General features: G+C 40.8%; 1 protein-coding gene across 10 annotated transcripts in view; it reads right to left on the bottom strand.

Annotated features, from left to right (window-relative positions):
- kcnip4a (potassium voltage-gated channel interacting protein 4a) overlaps positions 1-18,990 on the bottom strand; it is a 144,122-nt gene that overhangs the window by 49,542 nt on the left and 75,590 nt on the right. The window contains exon 1 of one of the 10 annotated variants that reach the window (XM_031756313.2): positions 8,672-8,964. The exons of the other annotated variants lie outside the window; for them this stretch is intronic. Within the exon in view, the coding sequence (XP_031612173.1) occupies positions 8,672-8,726 (55 nt within the window). The 5' untranslated portion in view covers positions 8,727-8,964. Of the gene's footprint in view, positions 1-8,671; positions 8,965-18,990 lie in introns of those variants that run through there. 10 annotated transcript variants of the gene reach the window in all.

Below are 18,990 nucleotides of genomic sequence, written 5' to 3'. Positions count from 1 at the left end.
ATTTCCCCTCTTTTCTTTTTTTCAAACTCTGTCAAGGAACTAATAGCATCGTTGATTGAGGCGAGACACCAGAGAAAGTTGGCAGGAGGACTGATGAGTGTAAAATGTCAGCTCATGAAAAAAAAAAAAAAAACATGTGTCTGACCTCACCGTCACCTAGACTTTAAATTAAGAGCAAAACCATAAGGGGCGGATGATAAGCGAGAGGTCAGGGAGAAAGACAACACTGCAGATGAGAGAGCTTTGAGGTTTCTGACTGCGGTCAGCAGTCGCTGAGGTCAGAGTAAAGTAATCATCTGGTGTCTCCTGATTCTCTCAGTTCATAGTTGTTGATATCGTTTGTATTGTTTCTCAATATACGATATTACTTATTAATCCAGAAAACAGCCCAATTCCTTCGCTAACAGTGAGTGAATTCCACAATTCATAGTGTGACCTGAATGTGTTTTTAAAATAGGTCATGCAAACTTAGGGCATCGAGCTGCTAAAAACTGATGAAAGGATCATGCAGCTTCTGTCAGATTTCCAAGATGAGCCAAAAAGTGAAATACTTCTTTCCATTCAGAGCAATAGTCACAACTGCCTGGTGCAGAACCGCAGAAATATGATCCTGCATAGGCACTTTTTGCATGTTTAATTAGGGGAAAAAAAGTGACAATGTAGTTCATAATTAAAAGCTGCTCCACAGATAAGGTCCCTTACACACCCTCTCATGGATGGGAGTGATCATTTCCACATTTAATCTTCGCAGCCCGTTGGCTCAAATGAATTGTTAGGATGCTGTTTTGCCATGGAAACAACCGCTCTCTGCTGCGCATGCTATTGGGCAGCTCGTTTATCCCACTATCACTTACTTTCCTTTATTTGTGGCAGCTGGGTAAGAGCCAAATATAGCTCCCAGGTCTTGTGTGTTTGTGTGTGCATGTATGTGTGTGCACTAGTGTGCTGTCTCTGGACATGACAGGACTGGTAACTGTGTAGCTCTCAGAGAACAGGGGTTGTAAAGGTGAAAAGAAGGTGTGACAGAAGCCCCAGTGACAAAAGTTGTACCCAGACAAGAAGAAAAAGAAAGTGTTTTAATCTGGAATTCAATAAGATTTTGCTCCTTTTTTTGTTCTTTCAAATACTAATATGAGACCACAACCTAATCGCAAAGATTATGCCTCCACTTCTCAGCATCTCAGCTCTCCAATCACCTCAGAAACTTTGCTCAGGGTGTAATCAAGGCCCTTGGCTAATGGTAATGAAAATAATCAAGGTCTGTGCATGTCATCAGCACACAGTGTGCGGGATCAATCAGCGTATGATTGGTGATGAAGGTAATTGCCACTGCAGAGGATTGTGGTGTGTTGGATGGAGCATGCACTGTACTGTAGGGGGCAGAGAGCGTCGGCAGCACCTGCAAACTGACAAAACTGCTACAGGATGAAAAACACAGAGCATCACATGAGCAGTGCATCACTCTAAAGCCATAAAAAGGCAGTGAGCCGAACCCGCTGGGAATTTTGATAATTCTAATTACAACATTACACAAACAGGGAAAAATAATTTAGTGCTGATATTTGAAAACAAAGCTGAATTCCTTTATGCCTGCGCAGATTCTTCCTGGAAAACAGTCACGTTATTATTAAAGGAATACTGATTCTATTTTAGTTTATTCCTGGTGTAGTTCAATCTTGACATGTGTGAAAATACCAACACACATAGGAAATCTTGGGCGTAACAAATAGATATTGATGACTTTTGAATAAAATATATTACACTCCTTAAAATAGTGCCATACTGCTATATATGCACTCCCTAGACACTTTGTTACATCTTGCTAATACCCGATTGGACCTCCTTTTGCTTTCAAAACTAGCTTAATTTTTCATGGCACACATTCAACAAGTTGTTGGAAACATTCCTTGAAGATTTTGGTCCACATTGCCACGATTTATCGGCTTCACCTCCATGATGCGAATCTCTTGTTCCTCCACATTCCAAAGGAGCCCTATTGGACTGAGATCTGGTGACTGTGGACGCTGTTTGAGCACAACTCATTTGAACTCATGTTCACGAAACCAGTTTGAGATGATATGAACTTTGTGACATGGCGTGTTATCCTGCTGTTAACAGCCATCAGAATGAGGTCATATAGGCATGGTCATGGGATTTAAATATGCTTAGTGGGAGCCAAAGTGTGCCAAGAAAATTTCCCCCACACCATTACACCACCATCAACCTGAATCTTTGATACAAGTCAGGATGGACCCATGTGTTCATGCTGTTTACACCTCATTGTGACCCTGCTATTCAAATGTCACAGCAGAAAATCAATACTCATCAGACCAGATTCTTTTATCTTGTATTGTCCAATTATGGTGAGCCTGTGTGAAATAAAGCCTTGGTTTCCTGTTAATAGCTAACAGGAGTGGCACTCAGCGTGGTCTCCTGCTGCTGTAGCCACCTGCTTCAAGGCTAAACGTATTGTGTGTTCAGAGACGCTCTTCTGCAGTAATTGTTTGATTTACTAAATAATTTCTTCTCTGAAGTTTCCAATAATCAAAGGCAAATCTATGAGCACAAAGTAGTGCAGATATATCTGAAGAACAAAACAAACTCAACCATTCTGCTTGTGCACATTTGCTCAGCAAGACATTAGACATTCAAATAGTCCAGCTTCTTCCTCTATTTAAGCTAATGTGATCACAACTGTGATCAGTGGACCTGCAGGTATAGCCCCCCTCTTAACGTAAATGCAGCGGGGGGAAGGAACGTGCTTTCCTTACGTTAAATTAAGTTAAAATTGAATTCCCATCTGCAGACAAAGCAGAGCGCTGCAACATGGCATTAAAACAAATTAATGTCTTCCATTTGTTTGGAAAAATTACACAAGAAGGCCCCAGTGGTCTGTAACCTTCAAAGAATATGGTTAATTGCAAACTGATGTGATTTGGATCCCAGTAATGAGATGGGTTGTGCAGTCAAAGTTGTAGTTGAAGACATTTTCTTTCTCATGTGTTTCGAAAGAACACAATCAATCAAATCAAATGTCTCTTTTTTTGTTTTGTTCTGCCAATATTACTGGCAAATCAGGCACTTTTATTCTGGACAGGTCTGAAATGATCAATGAAGCTAATATATAATAAGACGTATCAGAATCATCTACCTGAACTGCGTCAACACATGCTTAAAATTGATTTGTTTGTGCTCAGCGCTGTTTGGATGTGCGCTATTGACCAAGCAGAACTTGGCAGAAGATAAGTTGCCCATATCTGCTGGCATTTTCACTACTTTGAGGTTTTAGCCAATGGCAATCTGACAGGGCCACATTTTAACATTCTGAATCATCACTGAGCTTCTTTTTTTTCCCTCTTCCATCTTACTGCAAGAAGCTTGTTTGTTTGGACCTGCTGCCATCAGGTGGAAGAAGCAAGAATCAGCCGGTCAAAGCCCATTAAAGTGGTAACAAAGCAAAGCACAACGAGGCTTTTCCTCCAGACACTGCCATTGCCTCTATATAATTTTAACATGCCCCAAAGAGGATTTGGGCCTTTCCCAAAAGAAAAATCAACAGGATGGCAATAAAAATATTTGTAATACAATTTTCAAATGGTATTTCATTTATTCTGCTTATGAAATGGTGCTTTCTCATGCAGCCAGCCCCCCAGCAGGCCCATTTTGAGCCAGGAAAAACCCTGTTGCAGCCACTGGCTTTGAAATTATGCCTCATATTGGGAATTTTAATGCTTGATGGTCTATTGACAAAAAAAGGGCATGGCACTGTTTTTTGTCGCAAGTCAGCATGTTCTCTTCATCATCATGGGGACCTGTGATGAATCTGAATACTTGTAAATGCAAAATGCTGTTTTTCATAAATGAAACAGACGCAGTCACATCTCTAACTATACTTCAACATTTTGGCTTTGGATCATTGCCTCTCTGTCATCTTATCCTACCTTTCAACAAACAGCACAAAGTGTTATGCATTATTATGGCGACAAATTAAGTATTGATCAAACCAGCGCTGCACCCAGGAGTGACAGCAAGTACCTGCGGTTGCTCTACAGATGTCAGTAGGAACTGCCGTTGTCCCACTGCTAGCCACGTCACTCTGCATTCAAGCTAAGCCTATTTTCCTGCACCTGCTGAGCTCCTCCGAGCAGGAAGCTATTCATTAATCCAGTTCTAAGTGAACCCTCTTAATACTGGTCACCATGCCCTGTGGGAACCAAGTGATTAATTTCAGCGAACAAACTGCTGCACCGAGTACCACGCCACGGCAGGAAACGCAAAACAAGCTCGCAGCCCAAAGCCAACCAGTGTGGCTTCACTTTTCAATTTAAATGCTAATTTAGCGAGCAGCAAAACCAATACTGTATAATGACAGGGTGACTTTGAAAAGGACTGAGATTACGCGCTGCTGATAACATAAGAAAGAAAAGAGAAATCCAAAGGGAACTAGAGACTCCATAGGTGACCCCCCCAACCCCGCCTCCTCCTCATTTACTCCTGCAAGAGTAGCTGAGGGTACATTTGCATATCAGAGAATATGGATAGCTCTGTCTTTTACATGCCACATGGCTTAATGAGAAGCAATGCCACTTTTCGGATATCATTCTGAGATAATTTTCCCAGGGAGACGGTATAGATTCATCCAAAAAGTGCAGGCTAGGCCTCACTTCATACAGATGTCAACAAAGGGAATGTCAAGTCTTTTCTGAAGGTCCGCGTTTTACTCACTTAGAATAATTCGCAGAGACAATACATTCCAGAACATCATTACAACCTGACTCTTTAGGGGATGTCTCATTAGCTTTCACTTAGTACTGTGATACTCATCAATGGACTTGTACCTTGTGCTAAAGAACCATGTGCATACCGAATGTTCTCTCAAGTCTCTGTCACGTTGTGACATCACCCAGCACTTCTGAACACGATGAGCAGCTCTGCGAAAAATGGTGCATGTGGCAGATGGGTTGGAAAAAAAATAATGAGATCCACTGAAAGTGCTTTTGGCGCACAGTCCATTTTACAGTGATTTGCCTTTGACTCAGAGACTCTATGAATACAGTAAAAACACTTCCCGCAGGTCTTTTTGAGACTGAGGAAGACGGGCACTGCTCAGATATGACTTTAATTAAACCAATTTCCAAACTGGTGCTCGAGCTAATAGAGTTTAGTTTAAATATGTTTCTTTGTTGCCAGTGTGCTCAGCAGAACCTGAAGGATTTGTTAAAAAGCAAGTTACAGTGTACAGTTCAACGAGAAAAAATAAAATAAATAAAAATCACCTTGTTTTTCCTATAATCATACGCGGCTGTGAGCAAACATGGTGATCGGTGGCACGGCTGCCCCTTAAAATGACATCTGCTGTCCCTGTGGTCGGCCAAAGTCTCCACTCAGTTCTGTAAACACCAGAAGGCCTGGGAGGAGAGGGGGCCAGCGACAAGAAGGATACTGGATATCTCTGTCGCCCTTTGTGTAAATGTCACAGGAAAGTACGAGAACATGAACCATCACTTGTTAGTTTAGACTGCGACGTGCAATTAGTCCAAAAAAACCAGAAAGAAAAAAAATCAGACCGCTAGTTCAGGATGTTTTTGAACAAATTTCAGTGCGGTAGCTTGAGTCATACTGCAGTTAATGTTTTGCCGTTTCCATTTGAAGGGCTCTACCTCTGAGTGTACCTAGCTACTCCTACACAAACTCTACTCGCAGAGGCTCCCAACAACACAAACAGGCGAGGGATTTAAATGACACCGAACACAAGGCCAAACACATCAGCGAACAACACCATAATGAGACTGGCACGTCTATTATCTTTGAAACATTTCAAACACTGTGGGGAGATTCGAAAGTGGTCCAGGTGCATGTTTGAAAAGGGGCTGGAGGCCAGAGTTCCTGTGACTACTTACTGGACCATCAGCTCTTATCATGCAGATGAGTGGAGCTATGAAAATTAATGGAAAATACTAAAGTGGGTAGTGTAATAGCACCGAGGTCTCTCGGACAGAGCATCTTTTTTATGTTGTCTTTATATGAAGACCTTCTATGGTATGAATCAGTATGTTACATGATTTGAGGAAACAGAAATGTCAGCAGTGGAACTGGTTTCAGCTGGATTTGCAGAATAAACAAAGGGTTTAAAAGGGTTCGCTTTGTTCGATTATGTAAGAGCCGTAGTTTTGTTTTTCACTTTCTTTCTGAAGGAGGCATCCATTATTCTTTTCTCTTTTCAGTTTGCTGATCAACAACCGAAAGTCCACAGAACAGAACAGCAGCAAATATTAAGGATGCACATTTGTGAAATTCTGGATACCAGCATTTAAAATTAAAATCTGCTCAGTGCCAATACTGATTTTTTTCCAGGTGTTGGTTGAAATTTGTTCCCTAGTTTCTCAACATTTGGTGTGACATACAGTACTAGTAAAGTATTGGCTGCTAAGAATGGTAAATGACATCTTATTTATACATAATGCTGATATAACAATACCAGTGTATTGATATACTGTTGTACATCTAGTAAATATTCATTTTCTAAAAGCAAAAAAATGATAGTAAATATTAATCACTTGATAAACTAATTTAGAGATCAATACACGCCTTCCCACAACATGTAAGTATGTTAGAAAGGGCCTGTGAATATTTTTCTTTTTTTTTAAATAAAACAAATTAGCCTGGAGAAGAAGTGGGTGTTTAAGCAGCATGTTCATATACTCCAACAAGACAGTTAACAAGCTGTTCTTCAAGGTTCATTGTTGTAAAAGATGCCGCTACAGTCTGAGAGGCTAATGCCGAAATTCCTTGAATTTGCAATGTTCCTAATAGCCAGCGGGGGGTCCTTCTCTGGCTGCAAAAAGATCTGCTCACTTGATCCATAACCTCAGTAAAATTCCTGATAAGTGTCTCAGTCGCTAGTTTTAAATCTTTTTCCATATGACATGATGTTAATTTTAAAATTTACTGCCCCAATTTGAGTCTAAACCAATGGCGGCATGTGTGTGGTACGTGATGGTATGGTATGTTAATGAACAGGTTAACTGTGAATCATAAATTGTTACAAAACGAGTAGGTTTGTGTAACTACATTGCAGCACAAACATTTCTGTGTCGTACAGATGGATCGCCAACTGATGAGGACGTGTTAAGAGATTCACTGACTGACTAGCCAAGGACATGAATTGGATGATTTCCAGTGCTCAGGCCTGACCAATGACCAGCTGTCAACCTTACATGCAATATACAATTATGTACCGGTCTGTTTTACGCACAGCGGGGCAGGCTAATACTCGCACCCACACTCACTACCACACGTTAGCAGCCCTTCGCTGCGAGTGAAGACACTGTTTTTAAAAGTAAACTGCAAGGAGACCACCATGAAAAGGTATGTAGGAGAAACTTAAACAACATTTACCAAGCTGAACATTTTAAAGACACTAATAAAGGGACAGTGGATAACGCTAAAGCTAGCAAGAGCGCAGAGCTAGCCACGAGCTAGCAAGCTCAGTATTAGCAAACAATCAAAGAATGTATGAGGAAAAATGTGGAAACAAGTGAATTTATAAACATTTACAATCTAAGAAAATCAATTACGATCAGAAAAAGTCTGAATCTGAAATCAGTGCATCTGTATTTGCAACCAGCCCAGGAAGTTAATTTGTAAGCAGTTAACTGCTCAGTTAGCCAACTATAACCGATTTTACCAACACAGCAATCTAGGAGTGTGAAAACCCATTTAACTGTGTGTCTGACAACATGAATCCACTCTTTCATAATAATTTTGTATTGTTCGTTTATCATCACAGTCTACTTACAACCATCATCGACAGGCACAGCAGTCTATTTTTGAAAAATCTCAGCTCTGTGTTAATTTCCAAAAGCTATAAACACTGTAGACATGTACAGCAAGCATATGGCACAATATATGCAAGAAATCTCCTGCAAGATTGTGTGTATCTGGATCCCATGTTCTCCTTTCTGGGTCTCTATAAAATGTGCTTACAGAGCACACTCTGTGATCTATTGCTTGAGAGAGTTACATAGAGCCCCTCATTCATTTTGCTTTCAAGCCCTCCAACAATACCCAAGTGAAATATGACTTTCTATACTTTACATGTCATCCATTCTGTCTCTCTCCCACTACACCACTAAATATAACCTCTGTCAGTTATTGTCCACTGGCCACCCACTGAATATTTCATTGTTCTTTAATAAAGACTGGACTTCCTTGTGTTTTGTTACAGTGACAAGCTGTGACGGTGACGCTGATCAGCACATTATTGGAGGGATACGGCGATGTAACATAAGCTTGTGTGACTGCGTTGGCAGAGAGTCGCGTGTGGCATGCTGTGTGTGTGTGTGTGTGTGGGTGTGTCTGTGTGCTGTCACGGTAAAATCAATACCGGGTGAAAAGCAAATGGAAAAACTCGAGCAAGTTTGTGGAGTTCAGCCTCAAACGTTTACCGAAATGTGGCGAATTTCGAGTCAATTTCATGGACTGCTGGTGTGGCACCGTGAATTCATTTGAGATTATAAGGAAAGCACAAGATTAACAGGGAACTTTCACAACACACACACATATGCACAAACACACACTATCTGTATGAAATACATCATACAGTGAAAGAGTGATCATTTACTGGTTAGACAATTAGTTTTGTTATTTTCAAATCTTCAGTCTTGCGTACCTGTCTTGCGTCTTTGTTTTGGCTGAAGAGAGAAGATGACCATTAAAGCTCCCATGATGCCCTCTAGACTTTCTCGCTTAGTGATCTAGAAGTCCTGCTAGATTTCGCACACTTTCCCTCCCACAACTGGGTCGGCTTGAGAGTGAAAACGGAGGGAGAAAAGAAAATCCAGTGATATGCTGGGATCCTCACATTAGGAAAAAATAAAGTAAAATCTGGTCTCCGGTCCAAACTTCTCCTTTATATTCACCGTGTTAGGTGGGCTGTACGTAGAGCGGTAGGAGTGGGAGTAAAACATGCGTGCCTCTGTTGAGTTTTGAATTTTGACGCGCACGCTCTGCAGCCCCCCTCCCTCCTCTAGTGTTCCCACTATGAAGTGAGAGCTTGCTGGCTGATCTCTGCACTGCAAAAGCTACTTTGTACCACTTGAGCACCTAGATTAATTGAGCGCTATGAGAGAAAGGCAGAAGCATGCTGTGGAGAGTGTTTGTCGCCGCTCTTTTCAACAGACCTCTCCTCACACGGGGAGGGTAAAACTGGAGGGAAGCGAGAGAGCTCATACTGTAGATAGCCATTTTTCCTCGCTAGCTGCCTTTTAACTACATCTCCTGCTGGGAATGGGAGGAGAAAACCACGCTGTGTCCACGGCAGTAAGTTAGAGCTGATCTCTCAGGCTGGTGGCTGGTGTAAATATTTAAATTATGTGCAACGTTGCTTGTGCATAATTTAAAGTCTTCTCTTTGCAAATGCTGACAACCATTTTATAGATTAATGACAGAGCAGCTTTAATGTAACATAGCCCAACTACTACAACCGAGGTATAGCAGAAAACTTACAACAGAAAATCTTGCAGTGTGATTTTATGAGACATGACAGCATGATATGTATATAAGAATGGTTTCTGATGCAATACTGATTCAGTCCTCATAACATCGAATAAAGTCTCCTGCTTCCATGCCTTTATCCACCCTGAAAAATAAAGTAATTGCCTCTTCAGCGCTGATCCTGCACCCGCTTACGTGGCAGAGTCAGGCTGACTTCGTGGCAGATCTTCAGGATTACGGAGACGGTCAACAGGTCAGAAAAACGCTGAGGCCCACATCTCTTTTATTCTCATCCTTTGCTTGGAACATGTGAAAAAAAAAATACAGCAGAGATGCTTTGCCTGATGTGACACATCAATAGAGGAAAATAGAATGAAAAATACTTCCGCTCCCTATGCCACCCACACGCAATTCATTTCATGAACTGTGTGACAGCAGTCCAATTCAGGAAAAAAAAAAAAGAACAGCCAACCACAGCAATCAAGTACCAATTTGTGCCCACTCCATTAACCTGCTTCCTGCCTGCTATGTGTTCTTTGTTGCTCGGAGGCCTCTTTCAGACAGAAGTTAAAGTGCAGTTTAACTTCCACCTTTAGCAAACCCACTCTCGAAACCAAGTATATATGTAATTTACACAAAAAGAAACAGACAAATGAGTGTCTGTAGCTATTCTGAGGTTCAAGGACTTTTAAATCACCAACGCAGAGTCCATTTCTTTAGTAAATGTTTCTCCTGAAGGAATCTGACCAGCATTTACTACAGCATTAGAATACCAACCACCTCGCTATTTCATACTCAGCAAAAGCATTTATGCTATTTGTCATGCTATATTTTCCTCCACTGGGGTCAGGGAACAGCGATTTTAAACAGGCTCAGCATTACTGTGGCTACATACAGTACGATAACTTACTGCCTTCATTTGACTTCTTTAATATGACCATTTTCAGACAACCAGAGCACTCACTGGATACTTACCACTGCAGTGTTTGACAGTTAAAGTGGAAACATTATGCTTATTTCCACCTCCATGTTTTTATCCTTGAACTCTACTAATGTGGCTTTGTATGATTCTCAGTTGACAATAACTGTTATTTATCTGGTTCCTTGCAAACAGCATATTTGAACAGCAGATGGGTGGGGCTTCTGTGCCTGAGACAACCATAAAAAGTATATCCCCTCCCTCTGGCATCATACAGATCCAAGAGTAGTAGTCATAAACAGAGCGTTTAAAGAGCCTGATTATTAGAGAACATCAGCGTTCGGCTCATAAAGATTATTTGTGCATTCACTGACCTCATAATTTGAAATGCTGGAATATATGCATGTATAGTGTGTGTGAATGAAAGCTAGTTAACCAAGTAAAATTGCATTATAGTAAACCTAATTGGCACTCTAAGAAAGTGTCAAAAGTATAGACACTCAATATGAACTTTATCTTCAAACCCAGTTTGAAGATTGGTCCAAACCAGCTGAGCATGGCTCTTCAAAGGGTATCCTAATTATGTTGGAGCAGTAATGACTTTTCATTAAATTGGACACTCCAGAGAATAGGATGAAATAATCAAATGTCTCTGGGGTGAATCATCCCCGCATATGCTGAGGCGTATTCCACACCACTTGAGGAAAACAATCTAAAAGCAATCTGATTAGCTACATGGGTTTGGAGAGAGAAAGTGCAATAGCAGCATAAGTGCTTCGTAATTGGAACGAAGTTGGAATTTGAAGTTTACAGAGCTCTCCGGTAACAACGAGGCCTGGTCAAATCCAAAGACCGCTGTTCAAAACAGCACGCAATCCCCCTGTAACTTCAAGAAATCAACATTTCACCATCTAAAGCAGGCAGGTGCTCTGCTGCCCACACGCACAAACATGTTTGATATGGTTCTCCTGTCGCTTTTCTTTCCTTCTTCCCTACTTTCTTCCTCCCGTTGTTTCCTGTTGATCAAACTGTGCACATAGAGCGCTTCGTTAAAAGAAATCCTGGAAGGCTGTAGGTGTTTGTGACTCAGCACAGGCTGGCGAGCCATAGCCTCGCTGTCTTCTGAACTAAGGGTGGGAAAAGGCAAATGCAAATTGCACTTGAGCCGTAGCTGCAGGAAGCTTGTGAACAGTAACTGAGGCGAGATGAGAGCGATGAATCAGACAGGTTGGGGTCTGAAGAGGTGGCTGCAGGTGGACCAAAACAGGAGGTGCGTGCAATCCATCAAAACAGAGTGCACAGAATAAATGATATACCAGAGGGAACCTGACTGAAACTCAGCTGCAAACATTTTAAAAAAGGATGATGGTTTATTCTGGCCTTTTGTACAGATTAGCTAACTGATAAAAATGGTACAATGCGCTGTAAATGAAAGTGTCTAAAAGCAGCGGTGAAAGAGGAAAGCACGTTTGATTTAGGATCGTTTGATCCAGTTTTAAAAACTCCAAAGTCTATTAATGCTCATGATTCATTCAAATGATATCACTTTATCAAGTCAGTTTTAATCAGTTCCATGATTTTTAAAAAAATTTATTTATATAGTGCCAAATCACAACAGCAGTCATCTTAAGGCTTTACACTGTAAGGTAGAGAGGCACCATAATAACACAGACAAACCTTACCAATCTAACGGCCGACTTTAAGGAAGTCCTTGACGACAGTGGGAAGGAAAAACACCCTTTTAAGAGGAAAAACCTCCAGCAGAACTAGGCCATCTACCTCTACCAGTACACACTTAAAGTAGGGGGAGGGGCCAGTCCCAAGTCTTTTATGGTAAATGTAGTAAGCTCAAATATGTACAGCTTTGGAATGTGCTGTACTTGGCAAAAGGGTGTATCCTAGTCATAAACACGTACAATGTATTAAGTGAATTCTCTGCTTACTGAATATAACTCATTGAACTGTGGAGCTCATCCATTGAAGGTTCCCATAAAATGCATTCAAATGAGATGTACTCAAAGAAAGACAGCAGTGCTTTGACTACTGCAGTTTTATCGGTTAATTTTAAGTACTGATGAATGTGTTGGAACAGCCCGTTCTCACTCCCGACGCGTAATATACCGACAATTTGTCACGTCTCGAGGCGTTCCATGGGAACGCAAAAGGTGACCTTCCGCGTTCCTATGCTACGTGCCGGATTGTGGATGAAATCGAATAGCATGACGCTCCAGCGGTAACACAGGTCCCAACCGTGTATTCCAGCCCTAACCGTAACCTTATCCCTAACCTTAACCACCCCGTTAATCGTGTTAGATAGTGTTTTCCAAAGCAATCTAAGTAAAATAAACGCACATGTGTAGATTGATTCCAAACGGTTGTCCTCATTTTTCTGAACTCGTAATATAGGGACGCGTTGGGTGGCCGAAAGCCTAATATACAGACGATTTGTCACCTAGCGTAAAATGTTACGCTTTGGGAGTGAGAACGTGTTGGTTGGAAATGTCTTCATGGACATTTTGTATGTTGTATTTTATTACCAAGAGTGAACGCTATGTTTTCTTTTCTTCAAGCTAAAAACATGCAATTGTTTGACATCTGCAACATCAACAGAATTACACAATTACTCGATGTTTCCACCACATCTCAGATCTAATTAGCTGCATATTTCTTGTAAACACAACACGTACTGGGGATAAACATTAGGTAATATTTGCTGGTGTACTGATAATAGAGAACATTTATAGTGGGTCTTTGCTGATTTTATGAGAGACTTATTCGTGCTCTGTCAATGTTTAAGCAGCCGTATCTAAGCCACGGGAGTTTTTAGACCAACTGCAATTTGCACAGAATAATTTGTCAACAATCATAATAATGAAGTTAATATTAAGGGCACAATGTCAATTATTCACTTGGTCCACCATCGGTTTAGACCGATGGCTGGATCAACTTCACTTAATCAGCTCCTCTTTGTCTTGAACTAACTTTACTCGAGTTTGGACTTTGAATAAATAATATATGCAGGTGTATTTTTATTTCTGGCCATAATGTAATACTGATGAGAAAACCAGAGAACAAAACTATACTTATTTATCATTGTTTAATTTGTGCTAGGCTTTTCTATGGCTTAAGGAATGAATGTGAGAAAGTAAGAGACTCATCACTTTTACATTGTGTTTAATTCAAACTAAACTATTTAAAAAAAAAATGTTCTTTTCACTGTGTTAATAAAAAACCTACACACTGGAACTCATACAACTTTAAACTAGTTTAATTCAGCAAGTTGATGGATCCATCAGGGGCGAATCGAGCTGCTTTTACCTCCTGAGCACCAACCATCCAAATGCTATGCAATATGTATTACTTTTGCTATGGCTCAGTTTTCACATTGTCCACTAAGTGGCAGCAAAACTGTGCAAGTTCAACAAAGCCAACATTTACTATACACTGCTCACTTTTTTAAAATGTTATCAGTGCCAGAAACAGGACAAACTCAATAAGCATCGTTCATCACATCTCACAGTAAGAGATTTTCAAGCCTTTTTCCCTTGATAAGGACATAAGTTGCAGTACTATGAGTTCTAGTCCTCCATCAGTCCTTGTTATACATACATAAAGAGAGAGAGTCATAAAATTAACTGCTGGCATGCCATTAGTGTTGGCCGTATATCATTAAATTAGGCTAAAAAAACAGAAATAGGGGAAAACAAGTGGACTTACAAGTATAATCAGCTTGTTTGATGAATTCTATAATTATATATATATTTATATGTATTAGAAACTGACAAAAATCAAAGTGAAAGAGCATCTTCTATTAAACAAACACAGCCATGACCTCTAGGATACAGTGAGGCTTTTCTTTTTGCTCCACCATCAGTTACATGCATGAAAGTAGACAGTAGAGGGCGCAACTGATCTTGAAACCTGATAGCACCACACACAGCCTTCTAACAGTGCAAATACATACCTGGAAGGGAAATCATTTCTCGTGATCTTTACAATAATGTCACATTACCTTGCTAAAAGCAAGCACGCCGTGCTCCCACTTCTTCTATCTAAACATTATTTAGATGAAAAGCATTTACCTTTAAACAACCACACATGACACGCAACACAGATCTTATAACAAAGATTAGCGTCTCTTGACAAAAAGAACAATGTAAATAACAGAGAGCAGACGTGCTTTTTTTTTCTCTTCTTTTCCGTGACGCAACCCACAGCCTGCCAAAAGTACACTGCAAGGTGTCAAGAGATTATTCTAAAACAAACTATAAATCTTCTTTCAATATACATTTGAAAGAAAAAAAAAAGAACATGTCACACCAGGCAGCGACGATCCCGCCTGTTTGAAGGCTGCTGAGAGTTTCGGTCGTGATGGAAAACTCGAAGCAGGAGTCAGTACATTTTTCTGAAACTCTCTAAGAACTACAAGCAAATAAGCACAATTTCAAGAGGAAATGAAATTGAAGGAGGACAGGAAAATGGTACATTAAGCCTTTTCAGTCGGAAGTCATTACCATAAGACAAAAAATTCTTAATCAGGAGTGCATTTAGCTCAAGATAAGAAGAAAGAATCCCATTAAGTCGCAATGCAGGGAATACAGTGTCGCTACAGTATATTGGTAAAATGGCAGAAAAAATGACTGCTTTATGCTTTATGCATTAATGGATGCAGAAAAGCAGAAACTGAGCCCAGTGCAACCTCTAAAAACAAGCTCACCACTGTCCAAAAGAAGAATATTTAGGCAGCAGGTATACCCAACTTCCTGATTTAGGGAGAATCTGCCTGCTGGTTGTCATTGGAGATCAATTAAGAATGGTCTTTAGAGGACATAAGAGACATGGTGGGTGCAGGGTTTGTCATGAGGCTTACTTTCAAAGCACAGCAGCAGCAGATTATGTAGCAGAGTTTGCTCATGCAGGCTTTACTTTGCAGTCATGTAAGAGAAATGGCTTCCCTTGCACACAAATCATAATGATGCAACAATAAAAATGCCAGAATCAGAATATGCACACTCAGCTCCTTCTTTTTCCTGCACAGCAATCAAAGTGTTTTCTCTCTTCTACGCCCCCGGTCTGTAAAGTCTTCTAACATCCTGGGACTGGTCTAAACCATAACGTGTGGCTGCAATGACACTGGGCTTCACTACCTGCCCAGATGGTCTGTATCAGTGGGCACCGGACCGCGTGGGGTGCGCCGCATCCAACTGCCATCAATCACAGGCAAATATGGTCCAGGAGAAAAAGCTTACTTCCTTTCAAATTGTGGCAGAAAAACAAGCAAAACAATTTCCACAACAGGGCAAAGTGCGGCAATATAGCCGCTCTAATGTTTAGTGAACCCCAGTGGGTTCGCTATTTGTTTGCTTCTATCTTAGCTAACAAAATATCTCGTGTTCAATGAGGTAGCACAGTCATTTGGGGAGATGTGGAAGAGACAGAGGAAGAATTGGCGAGCTTAATGTATTTATGAACTTTTTTCTTCCCCCTTTTTGCACAGCCGTAAACAGAGGAGAGGTGTATGACTCAGCACTACCTTTAATGACGCATCCAAGTACAGAACTTTCCCGAAGCCATAATAAAAACCGAGCAGCAGGCCATAATTTTAATCAAACTGTCCTGCTGCCATATGAAGCATAACGAGGCAGCATTACTGAGAAACTGTTGAAAACAAATAACTTCTTACTGCAGCCCAGACGCCACACAGATTTCAAACCCACACCCTGCGCCAGTGGTTATATGAGGCTTTCAACGTCAGCCGAGCAGTTACAGTTGGACGTGAGCCTCAACGGCAGCCGCTCGAGTGGATCTGTCATTAGCCCGGCCCCACCTGCTGCCACTGTGCACCCCGTAGGCCGCGCCTGTGTCACATTCTTTTATTACAACCCTCCCCGACACGAAGCTGCTGTCTACCGAGCCCGCTCTTACAGATCAGTGCCCACTGAGGCGTGCGCGACGTCGGAAAGTGTCCAAAGCGGCATCGAAAAATTACGACAGAGCTGCTAAAGTGGTGCTTTTCTGCTCAGCCAGTTGAGAAATGTGTCGGGTCAAGCCAAAATCAAAAATCTCACTGAGCAGCAACAAATAACAAATCCGCACTGATGCAGGAAGAAATTATTGTTTTTCCTCCCCTTAACCAAACCACTTTCCTCGCTTCTTAACACAGTGGATATTGCACTGCAGCTGCGTAATGAGAAGTGTTCGCCGTGAATCATAGCTTCTCACATCTCCAAATAAAAAAGGAAAAAAAGGATGAAACTCGTGCTGAGATGTGAGGATGAACCCAATAAAACCTTCCGAGGCACATGCAGTGGCATGATTGCCAGCTATTGTGGGGGTACAAATATCACAAAATAAGCAATCCACAAGCAACATGAAAACATAATTTAATGCTCCTTTGAATCAGTGCGATCATAAACCCCAAGGGCAATAAACATTCCTCCTCACTCCAGTTCATTTTAGCAATGCCGGCTACTGTACATTATCATTCTACGCGTAACTTACCCAATTGTGTTCTGCTTGAGATGGCAAGGGAGCAGTTTAGTTCACTGCGTGAGAAATTATACTGACATATTAAATATGGGCTCTTTAATAAGATCACTCTGGTTTAGTCATATATACCGTTCAGCTCAGTGGGTGGGGACTTATCCCAGGGGTATCAGGAGCATCAGTAGTTGGTGCACATTTGAAATTTGTATTTTGGCATTATGCAGACATAAAACCGGTGGAAAACTTTTAATTAAAGACAAATTCTGGTCTGTAACAGGGAAAGGGATTAATGACACGGATCTCTTTTGAGCTCCACTGTTGGATAAATAAATTGTATGAGTACCCCTCTGAAGTCACAGTTAAAAGACAACACTCATAATAAACTGGTAGATTTATTAGGTCAGTAAACTGACCTGCTAATAGAGGCGTAATGGTTCTGAAACCACAAAGACCGAATCCACAGTTCGCCGTCTCATATCGAGGCTCCATCTTCTTGGTCACAATACAGGCTTACAATGAGCTGCTGTTGAGCAATCACAGACATATTCAAAGAGCGTTTGTTTCCTGGAAGAGATGTTGTAAAGGTTATATAAGGTACAGCAGCTTTGTGCATGGAAGTCAGGGGAGGAAGTTGATAGCTGCTGCAAAGAGGGGGGATAACTTCATTACTATAGTCAGCTGATGGAACATATCGTATATTAGCAAATCGAGTCTGACAGATACATTGGCGGCGATGATATGAACTATTTCCTGATACATTGATATTGGTATTTATAATGGTTCATAAATGAAAATGTAGAAAGTAAAGAAGGTACAAACATCTTTTATCGACGCTATGATTGTTGATGTTGCATAGTATGTCAACCAGGGGGCACTCTTTAACATTATTGTTATAAAAAACTGTTGCGTTTTTAATGCAACAAACAATAACAAGAAAAACAAGACTATTTTAAAACTGCATTGTCATTGTAAGAAGTCATAAATAATACATTTTAGGTAAATCTGTTTTGTGCGCCTGAAAGAAAAAATATTGGCTGATATTTTAGGTTTTTAAATCATCAAATATCGGTATTTGTATTGTTCTGAAAAATCCTATTTCGATCAGGATCTGTGAACAATTTTTGCAGGGATCACTATTTGTGCTGGTGTAAACACCACGTGTACAAATATATGCAAAGATCTAGCTTAAATAAAATGATATTTAGCCATGTGCTAATGATGACCATGCTAGTTAGCCACCTGGAGCTGCCTGATTAAAGCATGCTAGTTTGGTGAAAGCTACAAAGTTTTAAGATCCAATTGTGATCAAGCAAAAACAATGGTTACTATTAAAACTAATTTAGTTGGCAATTATTCCAGTAAAGTTTTGGTCACTGGATGGGTGAAGCTACATCAAACAGTGTGCCAAAATTTCTACACACTAAGACGTGACATGACAAGTAGAAATTGCTCCATAGGCTTGACCACTTTGAATGTTTTGCCCATCATGGTCATTTTTTAACCTCTTTTATATGATTTGAAGAAGTTCATAATATCAGCTGAGAAATACAGTTTAATATCCTTAGACAGACAGCCTTGGCTGTGCCAAGGTCACAAAAAGTGCAATAAATGATGCATTCATCAACTTACTGTGGGCCAAAGTCTCATCTAAAATCTATTAGGCTGGCTCTGATGACAGCTTATCAGCAGCAGTGACAGGTGAAACACTAACCGTGTCAATACCGCTAACACTGCGTCGCCTGCCCGACATCCACCAGCTCGCTATTAATAAACCACAGGGTGGAGAGGAAACCCTTTTCCCTGGGTAAATGGCGAGACGTGTTGCAATCCATCCTCTTACACAGACCTGCAGACCTTAACCAAACCGTATCTGTGCCAGCAGCTACTGGAATCCTCAAGTATCACCTGCTCTCTTACGTTACCCACATGAAACCCAGATTACGTGTCAGTGCTGGGAAGTTGCAGCATGAGTTTCATCACGTTAAGCTGATATTTAGTTCTCTTTCCGAGGCTGTCGGAAAGTGATGATGTTGTTTGAGAGCAAGAGTCGATTTACTCTGCTATTAGTAGTCTTATCTGATGTACTGCGG

This window comes from Oreochromis aureus, linkage group 3 (genome assembly GCF_013358895.1).
Source record: "Oreochromis aureus strain Israel breed Guangdong linkage group 3, ZZ_aureus, whole genome shotgun sequence".
NCBI lineage: Eukaryota > Metazoa > Chordata > Actinopteri > Cichliformes > Cichlidae > Oreochromis > Oreochromis aureus.
Note: the sequence above shows the minus strand (reverse complement) of the source record. Positions and strands in the feature narration are given on the sequence as shown.